The sequence below is a fragment of the Mastacembelus armatus genome, chromosome 23 (genome assembly GCF_900324485.2).
Source record: "Mastacembelus armatus chromosome 23, fMasArm1.2, whole genome shotgun sequence".
Taxonomy (NCBI): domain Eukaryota; kingdom Metazoa; phylum Chordata; class Actinopteri; order Synbranchiformes; family Mastacembelidae; genus Mastacembelus; species Mastacembelus armatus.
This window is the reverse complement of record NC_046655.1, coordinates 5,824,371-5,845,656: the sequence shown is the minus strand read 5'-3', so window position 1 is coordinate 5,845,656 and position 21,286 is coordinate 5,824,371. Positions and strand designations below refer to the sequence as shown.

The window sequence follows — 21,286 nt, the reverse complement described above, 5'->3', positions numbered from 1 at the left end:
GCAGAAAACAGCCTTGAAATATTGTTGCCCGAATGGTTAAAGCTGAGAAGAGCAAGAAAGAGTGCGGACATGCCTTCACCCACCTCTTCATCAATTCCCTCACCATTCGGAGCAGAAACAGCAGTAAGATTAGGTAGAAATGCATAAGATGTCAAACCACTTTCTAATTTCTACACTGAGAATGAAGTACTGAAATATCATTGAGTGAGAAGGCTTGGCAGCTGACTCTGACCTTTGACCTCCCTGTGGGGAAAAGAAAAAAATCAAACTCTCTGGGCTGATTATTCTTTCACCAGGTTTCATAGCGACCTCATGTGGCTGCAAACAGGGAGTGCAGTTGTAGTGGAACTAAAAACAAACACAAAATACCTTCAAATCATTTACTTAAATTAAAAAAAATGTACATCACATTATCCTTTACAATAGACTTTTTTTTTTTTAAACTGTGGTTTTTGTTTTCTTCACTGTACATTTCAGTATACAAATTCCACTTTGACAAAAAAAAAAAAAAAAAAAAATATCAAGTCATCTTTGTGACTTTCACATATAAGAAATTACTCATTTTAATGACTGCAGTGTTTCCCCAGTAACACTTCGGCTCTCGTTTGCAAATAAGAGTACTGTCTTAGTCCATAAAACAGGACTGAACCCTTGACATTTTTAAATTTATTTAACCTTATCAATTCACATCAGTTTTTATGTCAGATTTAGGTTGTTTGCAGCCTTGAGACAGGAGCCCTGGTACAGTTAGTACAGTGTACTCTGTGTGGATCACTTGGAAAACGTCTGGAAAATCCTTAAATGACATTTGCACAGTCAGAGGAACTATACATTTAATACAACAGCAAGGACACCAGCTTCAGCTGAGAGGACAGAGACAACATCACAGTTTTTGACAGCAGTTAAATCCTTATACTGTTCTGTATCTTTTGCCTGTAGCAGGACAGTATGTGCAGCTTACCAGTCATAATATTAAAAGACTATTGTCACAGTCTGTGCAGAGCTACATGAAGAGACTCAGCTGTTGAGTTGGTAATCTTTATAGGTCTAATGTTATACTGAGCTGAAGAGAACAGGCTGTACCAGCAACTGAGTCTACACAGCGGTGGACTGAGGACAATCAGACAGTGGCAAACATTACAGTGTTATAGCAAAAGAAACCAGGACTTCCAGGTTTTATTTTCAGAAGTACAGAAACCACAAATCCCACTGACATAGCTAACAATGCCATGGCGGTTGCAGCTCCCTGAAATAGGATTTTTCAAGGGTGGGATGTGAGGAGGAAAGAAAGTGGAAAGGTAATTTAGAATTTCCATCTATAGGCACCAGCTAGTCGACTTAGTACAACCCAAAGACTGGAAACAGCCAACTTGCCTCAGGCCACAGGTTACATAATCCCACTAAAATAAGATAACAAGCTGCTTAGATTAGCTACATATTCAGCATACAGATGTGAAAGGAAGATCAATTTTCTCATCACACACACACACACACGGATTAACAGTACTGTACAAAAAATTTAGGCACTTAAAGCACAGGTGATGCTTTTAACATAAATAGTTTTTCATTTATCAGTTAACTTCATACAAAGTGGAGGGAACCAAACCTAAATCTAATCAGTATTTGCAGCACTTGACCTTAAACCAGCAGCAGTTCTCTCTGGTTTGACCTGCTCACAGTTTCTCCTGGTACTTTGCAGCACCTTGGAGAAGCTGCTGCAGTTCTTCTGTAGATTCAGTCTCTCCCAGTGTTTGTGTCTCATCACGTGATCCCAGGGTGACTCCACACTGCTGAGATCAAGGCTCTGTGGGGGTCAGACCATCTGCTGCAGGACTCCTGGTTCTTCTTGCCCCTGAAAATACTCTTCATGAACTGTAATGGATACTTTATGGTGTTTTCCTCCGCAATGGGCTGCACTATGAATCTGGGATCAATCAGAATCTAAAACATCTAAACAGCCTAAATTTTTTTGCACAGTACTGTTTACACATATATATATATATATATATATATATATATATATATATATATATATATATATATATATATATATATATATATATATATATATACATACATATGTGTGTGTGTGTAAATACATAAACACCGATGAAAAACTTGCATCCTTCCCTCCAAAGTACCTTACTTTTGTGTATGTATACATTTTATTTCATTTTTCAAAAGAAGAGGAATGCAACTTTTGTTCTATTTCTGCCTCTACAATTGTCCAAAAGGTGCTTCAAGTCACAATGGACAAGCTAAGTGTCAAAAACACTGATGTTGTCCTTTCAGTCCACCATGGCCATCTCTGCTCTGTATGAAGCCTGTCAATATGGTGTTTTACTGCCACTTACACTACAATGTACATGCTGTATGAGGTTTAAATACTGCTTCTGTTACTACTGTGATGTCCTGTGGTTTAAAGGTGAGCAGAGATAGTCATGTGAGTCAGAGCCAATAGGAGCTGAGGCATTAATTCAAGAACAGTGTAGCAGTCCAGTCTTCATAACTCCAAAGTCAAAGGAATTCAAACTGGGTTGTGTAACAAAAAAAAGACACAAAATCATTTTCCAACCTTCTGTAAACATGAGCGTAGGCAAAATATGGCAGAAAAAATTAAAAATTTGGCAAAAAAAAAAAAAAAAAATAATAATAATAATCCAAGTCATCTACATGATACATTCTGTGCTTTATCTGAGTCCAGCCTTGTTAGGATCTGTGTGACCCCCCCCAAGTGCTGATTTTCAGTTAACAGATTACAAAAGGCTTCAGGTAAAAGCTTTAAGACTACGAGGCGCCATCCAATCACACAGTGAGACAGTGCTAAATAATTCACTGATTTTACCTGCTCTAATATCCAACAGGTTTCACCCGTTCATAGAACACGTTTATTTCTTACACAAAAATAGAAATCCACATCTGGAAAGGCAGCCTATAAATTAGAGGCCAAAGCATACAACTGGATCTCTAATTCAATATTCACCCTCAGTTTTAACTAAAAATGATAATGCAGTTGTTTGAACTGGTCCATTGCATTTCTGGCAACTTCATATCCAGTCCAGTTGACTCCAATAGCAAGAGGACTTGAGATTTTAAGAGAAACCTTGACATTTTAAGTCTGAGGGCAGATCACACAATTCTCTGGCTTTCTTGAGGGCAAGTGCCACTGATGCTGATTAGGGACTGTAAATTAGAAACAATTGAGGAAAAATGATCAGAATAAGTGAGTTTAAATGTCAAGGTCTCCCTATTTAAACAGTGCTCTGTAAGATTTAAAAGGAAGCTAAATCTTATGCTGCTGGGCACATAGTAAATGTGAACAGGGAGTGTGGAATTACTATTCTACTGTCTCGCATACTAAAATCTGAAGTGAAATCATGATCTCCAGTCCCTTCTCCCATCATCTCACAAAACAAGGTAAAGTGTCTGATGTAGTTTGGCATTACATTTCTACATGTTCAGCCAATTCTGCAAGAGTAAAGACCAGCTTTATTCTTGAGAAAGGCATCTCAAAATAAAACGTTGAAATATTCTGTTCAGTCTAGACCTTTCTCCATATAATTCATCATTCAAACAGTAACAACTAAAAAAAGAGCCTACATTTAGATAAACCGGAACAAGTGAAAGAGCACCCATATGTCAATCTCTACTCTCTCTCTCTCTCTCCCTCTATAGCTCAGAGTCCTGGTTTAGAATTTTCAAAAAGACTGACTTACAGAAACAAATCCAAAATTAAAATTTCAGTTTATCAAACTTTGAACAGCCTGACATTTAGGGAAATGATTTTATCAGTAGGTGGTGATCAGGATTAGCTTTATATATAGGCTGAAATATCACAGCATGTGTGACAGTAATTTGCCAGTGCATTAATTTTCAAGTTAAAGTACCTTCTTCTTCTATGGTCAGTCTGAAGGCTGTCTGGCTCACAGTAACTTCCTCCCTGTGGCAGACATCAATACATTAATACATTTTCCTCTGAATGCATTTGTGCTGCTCTGATAGCAGCAACAAGACCTGCTCTGGATCAAGTAGTCAGACAAAAGAAAATACCTTAGGAAGTGAACTGTAGCTTTGAAACTATCTGCAAACACTGACTGTGGACTCCAGCTGAAGTCTATTCAATGCGACACAAATGTCAGGAATTCCAGTTAATGTTCTGATAAAGTGCAGGGAGAATACAATTGATGGGGAAAAGAAAAACTCACTATATATGTACAAATTGTGCCTTTAAAAGAGAAGCTTCTCTGAAATGGCAGTCAGTATTGTGCTTGTGTCTCAGGACACAATCAGCAGATGCAGGACCGCCAGTTACTCATCCTAAAGGCTGTTTGTTACAAAGACAAGAAAGACATTTTTCAACAAAGGCATTCTTGGGAAAAAAAAAAACAAAAAAACAAAACCTGTTCACTACACAGTTCACATACACACACAAACACCAAAGCGGATGCTGAACACACAGCTTACAGAGTCAACTACTAAACCGCATTGTCGCTGCTGAAACGTTTCTCAAAACGAGGAAAAATCCAGACGTTAGACAGCAGCGGTGTACGTTACACAGGTTCTGTGTCAGTCAAATGCTGACAGCAACATATTTTTTTAACAAAAACACTCACAGGTGAAGACGCCTGTAATTTCGCTGGGCTATACCAAGAGGCACCAATGAGCCAGGTCTACATATTTCAACATTACTGGTTGTTTTTGCACTGGTAAATCTACACTTACATGTTTGTTCCTACAGGGGTCTGGCAGTTAAAAGAAACTTTTGTTTCTCTTCTAGTCGGTGTATGAGTCATTTTACAGCCAGGCTGAGCACTTCATGACATCTTTCTACCACAGCAGACCACCGACTGAGGAATAAAGAAAACAACACAGCCGCTTGATGAAGTTTAAGACCTTAATTTCTACCCAAACACTCACACATGCAAACACAGAAACAAGTCAGTCAGGAAACCAGTCAGCCAGTCAGTTTGTCAGTCAGGTGGGAGAGGAGAACCAGCTCCCTCACCAGACTTCTGCTGATTGATAAAAACTACACTGCTCCTCGCTCTTCACTGAACCAGGTAGTGGATTATGTCCGTTATCCAACACCCAACAAGTGTGTGACTAAATCCCTACTACACATGTAGCTGACAGATGCACATTTCCCCTCTGACGTGGCCTCAACAGTAAAATCCACCAATTGAAGCTGGCCAGTGACGTCCATCACAGAGCAGATGAGTGTGGTGTTTGAAAGTATCTTCCAGTCCCGTAGAAGCTCAGACTTTAGCCCCAAGGTGGAGATGAGCTGCTGGCATGCAGGCTAACTAGAGCTCTGTGCTGGCCGGTGGTTTGGTGGTGGTCATGATCTTCATGTACTGTGTGAAGATAGCCTCGAAAGCCTCGTCTCTGTGGATCATGGCTCCAAACACCAATGGCTAAAGGAGACAGACGGTAATTATCAGCTACATCCTACATGTCAGACACACACCAGCTTACAAAACTTTCATGCAGCACAGCCGCTCGTGTACAAATCTGAGTTGCAAACCAAAAATCAGTGAGCAGAAGAAAAAAAATAAAGATACTGATAATACAGCAAATATGCAAACCTGTCTAGCTGAGCCTAATTGCTGAGTTGCATTATGGGAGATACAGCAGTTTTGGATCAGCTTCTTAAATTCTAAACCCAGTTGTTTTTTTAATAACCTGTTCCCCATCTTTATGGAAGTGCAAAACTAATTCCAAACTATTCAATAAATATCCATCCATCCATCCATCTTCTATACCCGCTTTTCCTGGCTCAGGGTCCCAGGGACCAGCTGGAGCCTATCCCAGCTCTCTCTCGGGTGGAAGGCAGGGGTCCACCCTGGACAGGTCACCAGTCCATCACAGGGCCACATAGAGACAAACAACCTCACACACTCACACTCACTCCTATGGGCAATTTAGAGTCACCAATCAACCTGACATACATGTTTTTGGACTGTGGGAGGAAACCGGAGTACCCGGAGTAAACCCACACAAGCACAGGGAGAACATGCAAACTCCACACAGAAAGGCCGGGATGCGAACCCACGACCTTCTTGCTGTGAGGCAACAGTGCTAACCACTCCGCCACCATGCTGCCCCCTTCAATAAATATATATATATAAAAAAAAAAAAACAGGACAGGACTCTCACAGTATACCTTCTGAGTGGAAGGGGTAGCTATGGAAATGCCCATCCCACTTCCTGGTAGGACTGACAGCACTTTGTACTGGAGAGGAGATAGAAAAAAAAAAAAAAAGTCATTGAACTTCACATTATTAAATGAACATATCTCGATCATCAATTGGAGAGATGGTTGATCTAATTTAAAAGAGTGCTGTAAATGTATCTGCAATAGGACATAATTCATTCACAGGCATTAAGACATTCATAAGTATATTAAATGGAGACTACCTTTTGTATGTCAGTGATGTCCACCAGCTTGATAACTTTATTCTTCTTGGAGGAGCTGGATCTGGAGCTGGAGCTCTCAAAGCACAGGTAACTGTGAGAAAGAGAGAGAGAGAAAACAGCTTAGACTGAAGGGGTCTGGGGAAAAACAAGCAGAAGACAACCTAAATGGTCTTCTTGTCGGTTAGACAATCCAAACAAGTGAAGACAAAGATGTCAGATATTCTTAGGAGGAGGCCTGTCCTGCTTTGTCCACTGTTGACTGACTGACAGAGAGGGAAAGGAGATGTGTGGGTGCTTCTCATTCTCATTGAAACATTGCCCTTGTATACTTTTTAAAGGTAAAGAGAAGCACCTTTGCTAAAGCTCTAAGTATAAAAACTCTTCCGATACTCCATACTGCTCTCCTGAATGCTCCACCTTTTAATGTAACGCCTTTTTTCTCCTGTGCAGTCAGAGATTTTATGATAAAAAGATGCTCTCATGAGAGAACATGTCCCACTTACTTCTCTGTGACGTAAAGCACTCCATTCCTGATGTAGTCTGTGGGCATCTTCCGGTCTCTGTTTATTAGGCAACACCTCCAGCCATTCTCACACACTGAGAACACGCAGGACAAAGAACACTGAGAACACTGCAAAATCATGAAATCAGTTGCAGCTAAATATGATCTAAGATCTGCCACATTATGTGCAAACAACAACAGGTTGGCATTGTGGGGTTTTTTTAATTTTTTTTTTTAAGTTGCAGTAATTTCCCTCACCCGCCAGAGGGCGCTCTGACTCTGGCAGGTTGAAGATCTCATGAAAGGCTCCCTTCTTGGTGCTATGCGAGCGACCCGTCTCTTCTTCCCTGCTCACTCCACATGGAACGGTAGCGAGGCTGCTGCGAGAGACCACCGGCTGAACCTAGAGAGAGATAGAGGATGAGGAGAAGAGGCAGGAATGGAGGGGGGGGGGGCCAGGATGACGTAAAGATGCAAGCAAATAAAAAGGAAAAAAAAAATGGCCATGAAGGACATGAAGGAGACAAACGGGCATGTGAGAGAGAAGGGAGGCAATTAGGAGGGAAAGAAAACAGTGCATAGATGAGGAAACGGAGGAAGGAGAGGGAGATGGATTGAATTATATACATGATCCCAGAACTACTTGGGACAAGTGACCAAACTTGACACAGCTCCTCAACTTTATGCATTATGTACACCTCTGCATGTGTACTTCTTGGTAGGAGGCTCAGCTGTGACATGGAAAGCGTAAAGGTGCCACCATTCATGCTACATACTGTCGGCAGTTGGGCTGACACTTGTTAGTTTGTGGAAATGCTTAGAAATATGTATATATACACACACACATGGCTGGAAAGTTGAAGTAAGCGTTTTACTGTGAAGTTATCCTAAGATAAATGGTTATATTATGACAAAGGTTATCAACAAACAACATATATAATGATCTAAACTCAATTACTTCAAAGGGTTAATAGTGGAGAGTACAAATGATACAATGAGCTAAAATGAACTTACAATGGTGAGGGGGCTACTCTATGTATTTTACCTACTCAGTAAACATATTACTACTTCTCACTGATAAGCTTTACCAATGGATCCAAAATGTCACTTAAACCAAATTTTACATCTGGACAGAAATACTGTGATATTCATAAAGAAGTTACAGAAGATTTATTTAAAAAAATTATAGGTTACAGACTATCATGACATTTTGATCCATTCTGCTCACAATCACTTATGGCCAACCCCAAAGTGTGTCACACATCACACAAATGCACGCACACGCACACACACACACACACACACACGCTTTGAATTGAGCTGGCAGCACACCCAGGTACATTATAGGAGCCATGGGGAGACACACCAAAGTCCCTACCTTCTCAGTGCCAGAGAGCTGAGAGAGAAATGACAGAGTACACCTGTGACTGAGGCCACAGCAAACACACACACACACTCACACACTCAAAGCAACATCTACAGACACTGTGTGGTGGGCAGATCATGACAGTGTGGTGCTGTAATGTATTATTGACAGGAGGGATGATATTTTGATGTGTTATTGATCTCTTCTCGCTTTTTGCTCCACCCCAGAGGGTCAGCAGTGGGAGGCAGACTGACACTTCAGTTGCTGGACTCACCAACAAAAGACCTGCAACTAAAAATGGCCCCTAACTACTCTGCCACCCCAACATGACACCTGACTTTCTACCTTGTGTTGAATGCACACAAACAAACTCTGTGTCATGTTTTAAGATTAGCTTAGTTATTATGTGTGAGTCAAGTACATATAGAGGAGGCAGTTAAAGCAGCTGATGTGTATGTATGTTTCTGCCAGCTTACCCGTCGAGACATGATGGCATTGGTCCTCTCCTTGAGCTGTGGGTCAGTGGGAAGGCTTTTCCACACAATGTAGGGTGTGTCATATTTGTCCCGCAGCTTTGGACAGCTCTTAAACAAGAAGTCAATGATGAAGAACTTGATGCCGGCGTACAGGCCTAAAGAGAGGAAAACAGGCTCAGAATAGGGGATGGGGTGAAAAACACTGCTGTGGAGGGAGAGGTTATCAAGAAAATCTTGCACAGCAATGATAGGCAGAAAGGCTGTGAGAAACATTCCCTTTATATCCTGATCTAGTTTGCAAGACACAACAGTGTATAGTCATATAAATTAGCCTTGAATTACACACGTGTCAGCAGGACATAGAGAACTGGACACTAAGTATATGGATGGAGTGAGTTCTTTTAGCAAAATTACAACCACCACAAAAACCCTGGAACTATTAGCAGTGTGGAGACCTTTTGTTTACCTGAAATGGCTGAAACTAATAGTATCAGGTAGACATGCCAACAGCAGCTGCCCTGCACAGGCACATACACTTACAAGTCCTGTGTGAATGCATTTGTTTGTGTGCACCACATTGATTGTATTTGCATTTAATCAAGGACAAAATGCACTATGTACTGTACAGTATGTCAAAAGGAAAATGAGACTTTGTGTGTGAATTTCTCTCACCAATCATGAAGCCCATTAATTTGTATGGCAGGACGCAGGAAGTGATGAAAGCCACCCATAAGCAGATGTAGAGTTTCCGTGTGCTCTCTGGCTGCACCCACATGAACAGGCTGGCAGACAAATGCACAGAAACACATGCACAGATAGACAAAGAAAATATATCTTGAGATTACAGTTAGATTATATACAGTACTTGCATACTTAACCCCAACACTCAATGTCAAACTCAATTTTTTTTACTCCTTACTTACTTTTTTATCTTCTCCAAGACATCTGCCATCTTACCAAAAAGGTTCTGTAAAGAGAGTTGAACCACAGTATGAACAAATAGTTTGTTTCCTGTACTTTTTTGTAAATATTTTAAGAGAGCTCTGTCATCTCTTAGTATTTCATCTGACATCTATGAACAGAATAATACACATCAGTGGTATCTGTAGCCTGAGAATATGCTGTATGACTTTCTACAGATTGTCTCTATTATCTGTTTTCCCTTTTCAATCTCTGTGCAGATCAAAACAATGATGAAACAATTCATGGTAATAATCCCAAAGATTTTCTGTACACACTGATCCTGGTGAGTTTTGTACCTGTGCTTTCTGTGCAACATCAAGTACAAGCTGGAATTTCTCTGACACAGTCAAGTCTTCCTTTGGAGGCTCCTGCATGAACCGAAGAGACACGTTTAGTAACCAAGCTACCTTCCTAAGAACCTGAGGAACAGAAAGGGGGAAGGTACCTTACCATAGGTTCAGAGACCTCAGGCACAATGCTCCACTGTATCCTCCAACCTCTGGAACACAGGAAGAGAATGAAAATTGCACATTTTTAATAAGGCATGATGTTAGTGTCTCCAAGTAACATCTTTACAACATTCCTCCATGTGGTGAGGTGTCCCAATTTGTGTAACTCCAGACAAGTACTAACAATCCCCAAAATGCCTCACTTCATATAATGTTGATGATTATGGAACTTTAATTATGCTTAGCTGTTTATTTTGTAGCAACAGTTGTACTGATCATAAATACAAGCAGGTGTGTATGATTTTACATTTGATTCCACAAAGTGTTCTTATAGTAAACACTGGCACAAAGGATGTCCACTGAACTGCTGAGAAATGCTTTTACCTGGCGATGAGGTAATTTAAGGACAAGCGCAGGATAGCCAGGAAGAGGAGCATGGGAATGGCCCAGCCATGCCAAGCAGCATTCATATAGATCTGAAAAGAAACATTATGCAACAGTTTCACATAAGTATATATATCAGATTGTCAACTGCTGATCGAAGTTTACAGAGCTACATTTTCACACCAATGTTTGAAGCATTACAGGGTGGATGTCAGACTGATTCATTACTTAATTGTAGCTCATACTGCCCCTTCTGCAACTCTCTACAGGATAAGCACTATAGATAATGGACACATAATAGCAGTAGAAGATAGTATTAGTCACCTGTCAACACTAGAGTAGGATCAAATTTGCATACTGACATTTTGATATAAGACAACAATCAATAAGATGAAGCTTATTTATCATAATTGGCGACTGGACACTGGACTTTAATGAAGATTTGATTATACTTCTGCAGACCTTGGCAGAACCATTGCAATCTGTCACTGTGAAGCAGAAATTACTGTGCCATTTATTTCATTGTCATGTACTAGAGATGCGAGATCAAATGGGTTGAGAGTGAATGAATAGATCTCACGGATCTGTACATCGAATAACTATGTTCAAACAGAATTTAATGTGGGACTACGAGTAGGAAACGTGTATACTCACAATGAAGGCAATAGCTGAGGTGTAGACGGAGTGCCAATTAGATAAGGCAGAGAGGTTCCTTAAGAAATTGGTGACAGGTCTGGCTCCTCGTTCTGAAACAATTGAAGAGGGCTATATCAGGATTTATTCACTCATTTAAATGGATGTGATTAACTTCAGAAAAAGGGGATTGTTAGGTAAAATCTGTTTTCATTTAACTGTTTTAAGCTCACTCAACTGTTTTTCTCTGTAATAAGTTTAAGCTCACAAAAGTGACTGGCATCCAAAGTTAACATTTTAACACACTGACGCTATTAGAGTTTCATATCTGTTTGTGTATGTGCTTTGAGTACTCACTGAGACGTCTCATATTTTCTGTCAACCTGAATAAAAAAAACACAAAAAGTGAAGGTCAGAACACATGTAGGCGCTAAAGAAAACACTTTAGGTGTGAGAGGAGGTGGTGCCACTTTGGCCTTCATCAGCCTGGCATGACTCACTCGCCTTTACAGAGGAGGAATGAAAGGAGGAATAGAGAAAATAAATGAGGTGAGAGCCTCTAACGTCCTGTTCTTTCTCCCTGCAAAATAAATACTGATCACATCTGGCGACCAACATGCGGCAACTGAACGGTTCGACACTGCAATAAGCCATCTATAGGAAATGCACTGCACATGTCAAAGATTCTGAGGCTGATTATTTAAATAAACAATAAATGTATCAAAGATACAGTCCAAGATGACTTGTGTTTTGCTGCACACCTTTAGTATTCCCAAGCTGCTACCTAGTTGTCTGACTCCACATCTTCTTACACAACTGTAGAATCAATATCTATAGACAGACACTTCATGTTTTATACTAAAGGAGCTCTGTCCTACCTTTTAGCACTTAGTGGTTCCTCTGCCTCCACGGTACTCTCCTCTGGCTGGAAGCGGAAGTCTTCGATGTAAACCCCAAAGCGTTCGTATAGCCACTTCTGCAGCCGTGAACTCCATACCTCCTTCTGCTGTTTGTCCGCTACAGAAAACAGATTAACAGCATGTTACCACATTTCTTACAACTGCAATAGGCAAATTTATTTATTCATTGTTTATATGACTATAGGTTAGAAATATACCTACAGAGGACTGACTCATGCACTGCATGGAAACCAATCTGCTAGTGTATACCTGAGCACTATTTGATTTCTCACTCCTAACATTAGATACAGGATATATAACACAATTTAATATCTTGTTTGCCAAACTCATGAGTTATTCCTCATACTATTTCTGTGTGAAGATACTAATATGGACAAACCAATAAAATTTGTCCTGGCAAATTTTTCTAAACACATACAGTTGTTCCTTTACTTTCCAAGTATTTCCTGATGGGCGATAGCACCAGTGTCATAGAGATGAACTTAGTAACTGCTCAGATAATAATGCTAAAATGCCCCTGGGCAGAGATTACAACCGTCTGCTGTAACTGCTAAATGTGCACTAATCATCCATGGCTACTGAGCAGCTAACACAGGTGACAGTGAATAAAAATGTGAATCTGAAAAACAGTTGCCTCTGTGTTCAGTCAGAATTCCCTTTGAAGATAAATATACACTGAATGAAAAAGACAATGTAATTACAGTTATTAAGTGAACACTTGCAGAATTGTTGTTCCTGCTGCTTATTCCATGAGTGGGTGTGGGTTGACAAACTATTTATTTTGTAGTGTACATAGCTGCCAGTTTCATCAGCCCCAATTTCACTGTCCATACACACTTCCGACAAGAGTTTGAGCTCAGGCATGTCTGTCCTAGATGAAATGATCCACAATCATAACCCATTTTCCAAAATTAGCCACTATGTCACTCCCTCCCTTTCTTTCTCTAAAACCACACGCACACACACACAGATGGAAGTCACTATTATTTGGACCAAGAATAGACATATACATGTATATTATACATATATACTAAAATTTTGGACACACCTTCTCATTCAATTCAATAGTAAAGTGTGTCCAAACTTGTGACTGGTGGTGTATATATAAATATCTTGTGTTGCACACACTCTACATGTCCTAGAATAACCTGAGAGGATTTTCAAAATGCATCTCTTATCCAGCACACATACTACATCCCCACCTCCCCAGTACACATGCAGGCACACTCATTCGCACAAAAAGTCACACTTGGAACTGTTCCTTGCCTATTCATTTCCTGCTTGTCCCTTGGACTATCACTCACCCTCACCTCCCTCTCTCTTTCCCAGAGGTCTCCTACCTGTTCCGTTATTTGCAGGTGACTGCTGCTTTCGGGGGGGCTGTGGTGGAGAGTCTTCCAGCCTGAGGGGGAGAGAGAGAAAAGGGGAAAGATTTGTCAACTATCACTCTCACTTCTCTACTGTCAGAGCTGCAATCCCACAGCAGACACATCTCAGGAAGTTCACGTGTTAATATGTGAAGAGCTGCTGCACTGGATAAACCAACTGTCAAGAGAGAGGCAAACAACTATCAGAAGTAATTCGGTCTGCCTGACGTCTATCTCACTGTAACAAATCTCAGAGCTGGTGTTAGCTGAAACTGAATATTTTTTGGACAAACAAAACACAGTGGGGGAAATAAAACAGGCTTCTCTACAACTAAGAAAACATACACTTCACACATTGGTTCCACATTTCTGCATGATTTGATTTAAGCAAATGTGTGAAATCGAGAAAAAAGTAGAATGTGAATAAGATGCATCTCAATATCAAAAATAAAAAGTGAACAGTTGGCTATGGCAAACTTGCTGGTCTTCTTTATAGTTTAAAGACAGACATATTACTAATGTCCAAGACCTGCTGGCACAAAACAGAACGACTTGGTTGATCTTGCTAGAAACACAAATTTAAAAGGATTGTCACTCAAACTTTGGGCTTCATGATTTATTTCAAGGGGTTTTTGACCATTTAACAATATGGAGTTTTATTCCGACAAAATCTAAATAAATGAGGAGTGAAACAGGACTAATGATGCTTCAATACAGCACATGGGTCTGAGTATCAAAATGGTCTCAATCTCATCAATCAAACACCTACGGTAAACTTTTGACAGGCATGTTAGAGAATGCTCGCTACCACCTTTCATAAATCACCAAATGATGAATTATCTTTTGTAAGATTGGTGTTTGCCTTTCCAGTTGATTTTGAGACTTAAAGCACTGAAGCTGACCGTTAGTAGAAGTTAGTGAAAATAAATAATTTAGAAAATAAATATTATTAATAATAAACTGATTGACTGATTATTCCAAGTCTGCATCACACTGACAACTATACAATAGAATGCTGTAGAATATTATACAATACTCTACTGCATTTTGACAAGTCACAAATCATTCGAAATATTTAATTTCCACCTACTCCAACTTACACACACTGAAATCTGGAAGCTTCCTGCTAAACCTAATTTTGTGGACAAATCCACTCTACTACCTTGTTTAAGGGCATTTGGATATTACTGCAAAGAAATGTTTACTGTCAGCTATCATGACATGCATCTCTCCAGCTGGAGAGAGCTAGTAAGGGATTAAGTGTGGAAAATTTCCAGGTCATGTTACATTAGTGCACCTCTCACAAAACCCTGAACTCTGCCTGACATTCTGGAGGCTGTGAAATCTCTTCTGGTAATCACTTGTAAAGCAACAGTGGAATTTCCTATTGGCAGACCAGAAGCATCACCTGATCACACACAGGCGTACATGTACACACTGGGTTTATGGGTGGCTCGACTGATGCCAAGAGACACGGGCTTTCCGGACACCAGCATAGCTACTACAGTATGTCATAGCGTGTGTGACTCGTTTTTTTTCTCTCTTTCCATCTCCCACAAAAACACACACACAAACACACCTCCTTGTGGAATTCCCCGCCTACCAAGCTGCTGAGGCATCTATTTATAACCCAAATCTTGGGTAGCAACGAGTCACACACACACACATACCACCTGACCTGACCCATGATAAATGTTACAAAGTGCAGAGTTACAATTTCCTGTCTACTTCTTATTTTGCACATTTAGTCCTCATTTCCTGTCGTCCACATCACTGCACTCAGCTTTTCTTCCTGTCGTACCTGGATTTGAGCACTTCATTCATCTTCTGCTCCAGGTCTATCCTCTTGCTTCGCTCTCGCTCCAGTTCCTGCCGCAGGGAGTCCACGTTGGTCTCTTCCCGCAGCTTCCTCAGCTCCTCCTCTAGAAAACATATCAAAAACAATGGGAAGTCAGTATCAACACAACTCAGAAAGATTCTACACACACATTCCAGGTCGTGGAAAACGCATTTGGTAAGTATGCAAGAAAGTATTTGAAACTGAATTTATGTGCAACATTTCATCCAACCTGGAAAAAAACAACTTTAACCACACTAAAACAGACATCTAAAATACAAATTTAAATCAAATTAGCTTATTGGAAAATGGCTGTTTTGGAAGTGGAAACAAACAAGATCTCATAGAACTAAACAGACTTTAAAAAGCAAACTCTCCTCATGTATGTCTCTTTTGTTCCCATATCACCATCAATCCATCTCACTCAGCTTCACCTGTCCCCCACTCAACTTCCTTGTCAATCAGCTCCTAGCTTCAAATGGTTTCAGGTATCAGGGCTTTCTAAGCCTGGGGTGCAACACCAGCTGTGTTTCCTCTCAGCCTATTGTTGCTGACTAAATGGGACACATGAATATTAGAGGAACACACACATGCAGAATGAATGAATAAATACCTACATGCATACCAAATTAGGCATAATAAGAACAGGTATAAGTATAGATTCAACCCTTCGTCAAAGACAAAAACCTACTCTACATCCACAAATACAAGGACCAACTTTTTTGATTGACAGCAAGACCTTCCTTAAAAACAAGCTCCAATATACTCTACTGTAGCGCTACTTTAATTATAAACACCATCAAACTGTGTTTCTTAAAAATTACACCGCATGATATTGGTAAGAGAAGCACAAGCTGTACCACTGACCACTAAGCTCAATATCTCTTCGACCTAAAAAACAAAGCTGTAACCTCATTCGTTTTATCTGATAGTAAAGAAAGTGATAAAAGCAGGGGAGTGCAACCACTGATAATCAAAATGTTTATCACCAGCCTCCCTCTTCTCCCTGATATCATTTTATCACAGATACTGTAGGGGATTCATAGAGCAACAATTTAGCTCCTGGTTTCTTTCTCTCATTACCTAATCTCATATCTCACTCGTCCATTATCTCATTCCATTAACACTAATAAAACATTCATAGCCAGTGCCTCCTGCAGCTACAGGCCACAATACTGGAAGGAAGCTCTTACTGAGAGAAGGCATATATTGTATCTCTACATTCCAATATACTACACTTGCTTATGAAAACATCTGCATCTCAGGTTTGTTACAGCAGTTGGGTATATTTTGGTGTAATACTTCATCTGTGTAATAGGACTTGTCTCATATACCACTGTCTGAATTTAGTTTTTCAGCCCAGTCTGCTGATGTGGTAGCATACAAATATGTTCCTGGTAGAGTACTTATGAATATAAACAAGACAGAGAGTTAAGTGCATGTGTGTAAGAGAGGCAGCAAGTGAGAGGCCGGACAAAGGTTGCTATGAGCTAAGCAGCTTAGTGCTGCCGAGGCTGCCCTGTGCCATGTGATCCGCAGCCAACTGTAAACCTATCACAGAAATGGCGAACAACAGTGGAGATGCACAGCGGGTTATGTAGGCAAAAGTAGCTCAGAATTAGATTGTGGACCCACAAATGTGTGACACAGTATGCTATGTGTGTCAGACAGAGTACAATCGTTTTCCTGTTCCACAGAGGCCCTCTACTTCCACAGCATATTAATAATATTGTCAACACGCCCATTCGGCTTCTAAAATTAGACTTCTGTCTTCTTTATATATGAATCTTCATCTAGGGTTAACATATCACAGGGTCTCTTTCCCATTATGAAGGCTAGTAACTAGACCATTTATCTGTAACACAGAGAGCATTAGCTAAATGCCATACCAGGGGATGTCACTTTTAATAGAGCTGACCTTCTCTTTCATGCAGGTGTTCCATGAAGCTCTGATCTCTGAGAAAAAAAAAAGCTAAAGACAAACATTTGAAAGGCGTTTCACACATGGTATAAACTGATTATAAAGCTCCAGTAAGGTTGATGGAAGTTAGATCTAATATAAGGAGGAAACTGAGTCCAGTGGGAGTGAATGTGGTTTTGATTTTTGCATGCATTTGAGTAATACAGTACATTCAGTAGCAGGAAAGGTCAAAGTAGGGAGAATAAAATGATGATGTAATGAAGCAATCTGCTGAGGTTTATGTTTAATAAAATATCCTGAAAGAAATATTTCATTTAAATAAAACTTCATTACATCATCATGGGTTGGTAATTGTACTTTGTCTAAATGGAATGAAAAAGGAAAAACTTACTTTTTTGTTTTTACAAAAACAGACATTGGTTACCTTCAGCTGCATTGTGCAAAATGACACCGATTATGTTTGGTTAATGAAGCAAAACGTTGCATGAGGAGCAACCACCTTGGCTGGGTGTCACATGAGAGCCTTCCATATATCACTTGCATGACAATTTCCACAACTCAAACCATAATACAGAATAGAAGTAAATAAGTCAACCACCACTGTTGGATAGCTTCTATTTTTATTTTCTATTTTAGTGGGACAGAGATGAGTTTGATAAGGTAGATGATAATAGCATCAGCAAAGAATAAACTCTCTAGGACACAAGTTATTTAGTGCATAGAGATTGAAACTGAACGGCATCCTGAAGTTTATGGGCCAATACAGGTTTGGGTTACCTCGATTGCTATTCTAAATAAGATGATGCAAACAAATACCTTAGTATTAACATAAGGTTTGTTTGGATGATTACATCCTGATGAAGCAACATATTTACCAAACAAGACTGGCCAATGTACAGAGGTTTAAAGTTCTTAATGTTGAAGCTGGCACTTACCAAGGTTGAGGTTACTTTTACGGCTTTTGATCTTATCGACAGCTCCACTGTAAAGCAGCTCAAAGCTGTCAAAGGTGCAGTCCTCCATCCTACACAAACCCATCCTTCTCTGCAGATGGCCTGTCCCTGAAACACTTGTGCAGGATCTGGATGGCAGAGTGGCCGCCTTAGGTATTTCTTGATATCGAGCCACGACTATAGGTTCTCCAGGTCCTGCCCAACTTGTTTAGCGATGTCTCTTTACCAATGACCTCAAAACTTTTCAAAGCTCACCAAAGCTTAAGTGTTTTCTACATGTTTACATAGTTCAATCTAGAGACAGAATCAGCTCCTCCGTGCTAGTCACCAGCAACACAAGAGACTATTCAGGCAGGCCTCCACACACAGGGAGATGGGCAGAGTAGAGTGACCAGAGCTGATATGAATGTGTGGCTAGAAATGTGTGGGTGGAAAGAGAAGGAGGGCAGTGGAGGTAGAGAGAGGTGGGGCTGTGCTGGATGTCCAGGACACTAAGAGGGCCTGGAATCTGAGATTTCCAAACACACTGAAGCATTTTGCCACACACAGAGACACACGCACACACACACAATGAAGTGCATGTGTACTGCACATACTCAAGTAAAGCAAATCACTTTTCATCTAAGCAGGCAAAGTTTGTTAAGACCTCAAAGGAAAAGTACTGTGTGAGTTTTTCAGTCCAAACCACAGACAATGGATCCTTTCATTAAAGGACACAGGGGGGGCACAGGGGTTCAGAGAAAAACAGACACAGAGAGGGAGAGGGAGAGAGAGAGGGGGAGACACTGGACTGCCATTGTTCCTATTCTCCACAGTGTCTGACACAAAACTAGCTGACCTGAACAGAAAGTAAGGTTGAGCCCATCCAGATGTTAATATACCATTTAACACACTGACCAGGGGAAGATGGGGTTAAAAAAAACAAAAAAAAAAAAACAAGATAAACCCACAGAATAGTAGGTGGAGTGTTTGAGAAAAGCCTAAATGTTTTCAGCTTTTCAGACAGCATGCTCTTTAAATTTCACCTCTACCTTTCAAAGTAAATCTGCTAAATATTCACACTAGCAGACAACAGTGCCCTCATTGCGCAACTTCATCTGTTTTTAAGCACCTGATGATGTCAAATTATCAAAAGATAAAAGGTTAATTTTTTTCCCCTTTTTTTACATATATTTCTCACAAACACTTATATTTTACATTTTTTAATTATTCCACTGTCAAGTGGCAAATGGAGTGCACAAAGAGCTAATTTTTTGTCTTCTTATTCTATTGTGCCTTTAAAATTCTCTTTCCACTCTGTGGCCTCCTTCCACTCTGGCCCTGATACTAGCATATGACCTAGATTTCACTCGTTTGTTTTACTTTTCCTCCACAACATGATGTTCACTTCAGGGCTAAATCTCCAACTTCGCAGTACGCCCTGTAATATACTGACCTCTCGTTCACATGGCGCATGGCCAGGCTCCCTGACAGGTGGTGTGTGAGGAGTTTCACTATGTCTTCTCTCTCTGTGGTATGTGATTTTGTGTGTGTTCAAATATTTACTTGGGAAGAAAAAATAAACATGTCAGAAATGATCTAGATAAACAAGTTCCATAATCCAATGTTGTGTCAGCAAGAAAGCATCTGCTTGTTTAGAGAACAGTAATCACATAATAGGTTATTACATCATACATACTAGACTCTGCAATGCTTTCAAGAAAACAGTAAGGAAAATCAATCCATGGATCTTGCTAGAAAATACATAGAAGTGTACTCACTCAAAACATATATTGTGTTATAGGCAAAATGTCTGGTCAAACAACAGTTTGAACTTTTTCTCTACCCACATGGCCACCTGTTGCTTTCTCACACCCTCTGCTACAGCTACTGTAAAATGACTTAACATTACTGCATGTAATCTCAAAAGGGTACAACAAGATTCAGCATAGGCATGGTCTACAGTGGGAGAAACTATTGCAATATAAGATATCTGCACCAGTGTAGAGATTACATAATTTACAGGCCCTTACAACATGGCTCTTCGTAGCAAAGTCAACCACCTCTGCTTCTGAGCTGTCAGGACCTATTCTGTGTTAACCACTTCATTTCCTATAGAACAAAGCTCACCTACAACAGAAGACTGTCTCCTTAACAGGGACTGTGAAAGAGTCATTCATTACCATGCAGCATGTAGTGTAGCTGCCTATTAAGAGGGAGAGGGAGTACAAGTAATGAGGCGCTGTCTCACAGAACGATCAATCACTCACATAATTAGCTCCACATACATAGTCACAATATGCACATCAATTTCCGTAATCTGCTATTTACAGTATTTATTTTGCTTTTAAACAAACACCTCCATCATCATTATTATCCTGATGTATCTTACCAAAAGACTCATAACAACTTTACAGGGTTGGGCGAGGGGTGGGGGGGTTAACTGAACCTTCAGGAGGCTTTTAATAACTCTGTACCTGCTCACCTTGTCCACACAACTCTTGCATCAGCCTACATGAGTTGCCTTTAAAGAACCATGATTTCATTTCTTTGTTAAGCAGGTGTGATGTGAAAAGATTACAATTCAGAAGAGTCAGAGAGATGAAAGCATCCGTCCTGTTCATACCTCTGTTAGAACATCCTAGCATATTGTAGAGTAGAGAGCTTTAAATCAGTCCTGACAAGAAGTATAATAAGGCAGAGTAGTTGAAAACACCTGTTGGGGTGGAACACGAGTTATGTTGCCATACTGCATATCTGTGGATTCTTGTGATCCATTATTTTTAAATCCCTTCCTCTGGAAATGGGACACTTCCTAATCTGTGCGATAAACACATCTCAAATGTACTTCTTATTCTGGGGGATTTCCAGTGATTTCCAGGTACCTGTGGGTATACCAGATGGCACTGTGTCAAACACAGTGCATTACAAAACAACTGCAAGTCATCTCTGGAACCATTAGGTTATGGTTGTGCTGCAGCGGCACTGTGCACGTTTGTACGTAGCCTTTATCTGTTCCCCTGCCCAGTGTGAAGTAGGACAGCAGCTAGGACACTGTATTGATCAGCAAGTCACTGTACAGCACAAAGCTTGGCCTGTTCCCCTGCAGTGACCTTCAA

At 40.2% G+C, this 21,286-nt stretch overlaps 1 protein-coding gene across 3 annotated transcripts in view; it reads right to left on the bottom strand.

Moving 5' to 3' along the window:
• Window positions 1–2,670: 2,670 nt before the first annotated feature.
• The window catches only part of gramd4a (GRAM domain containing 4a), a 36,226-nt gene continuing 17,610 nt past the window's right edge, over window positions 2,671–21,286 (bottom strand). Inside the window, exons 2-18 of one of the 3 annotated variants that reach the window (XM_026326622.1) lie at window positions 17,233–17,270; window positions 15,279–15,399; window positions 13,451–13,512; window positions 12,069–12,207; window positions 11,548–11,573; window positions 11,212–11,303; window positions 10,558–10,649; window positions 10,175–10,223; window positions 10,021–10,092; window positions 9,685–9,728; window positions 9,434–9,543; window positions 8,762–8,916; window positions 7,178–7,322; window positions 6,921–7,014; window positions 6,418–6,508; window positions 6,164–6,232; window positions 2,671–5,414 (exon numbers count right to left, since the gene is read on the bottom strand). In XM_026326622.1, the coding sequence (XP_026182407.1) occupies window positions 5,304–5,414; window positions 6,164–6,232; window positions 6,418–6,508; window positions 6,921–7,014; window positions 7,178–7,322; window positions 8,762–8,916; window positions 9,434–9,543; window positions 9,685–9,728; window positions 10,021–10,092; window positions 10,175–10,223; window positions 10,558–10,649; window positions 11,212–11,303; window positions 11,548–11,573; window positions 12,069–12,207; window positions 13,451–13,512; window positions 15,279–15,399; window positions 17,233–17,257 (1,497 nt within the window). In that variant the 5' untranslated portion in view covers window positions 17,258–17,270 and the 3' untranslated portion in view covers window positions 2,671–5,303. Of the gene's footprint in view, window positions 5,415–6,163; window positions 6,233–6,417; window positions 6,509–6,920; window positions 7,015–7,177; window positions 7,323–8,761; window positions 8,917–9,433; window positions 9,544–9,684; window positions 9,729–10,020; window positions 10,093–10,174; window positions 10,224–10,557; window positions 10,650–11,211; window positions 11,304–11,547; window positions 11,574–12,068; window positions 12,208–13,450; window positions 13,513–15,278; window positions 15,400–17,232; window positions 17,271–18,170; window positions 19,056–21,286 lie in introns of those variants that run through there. The other 2 variants (XM_026326621.1, XM_026326620.2) reach the window with 2 other exon arrangements.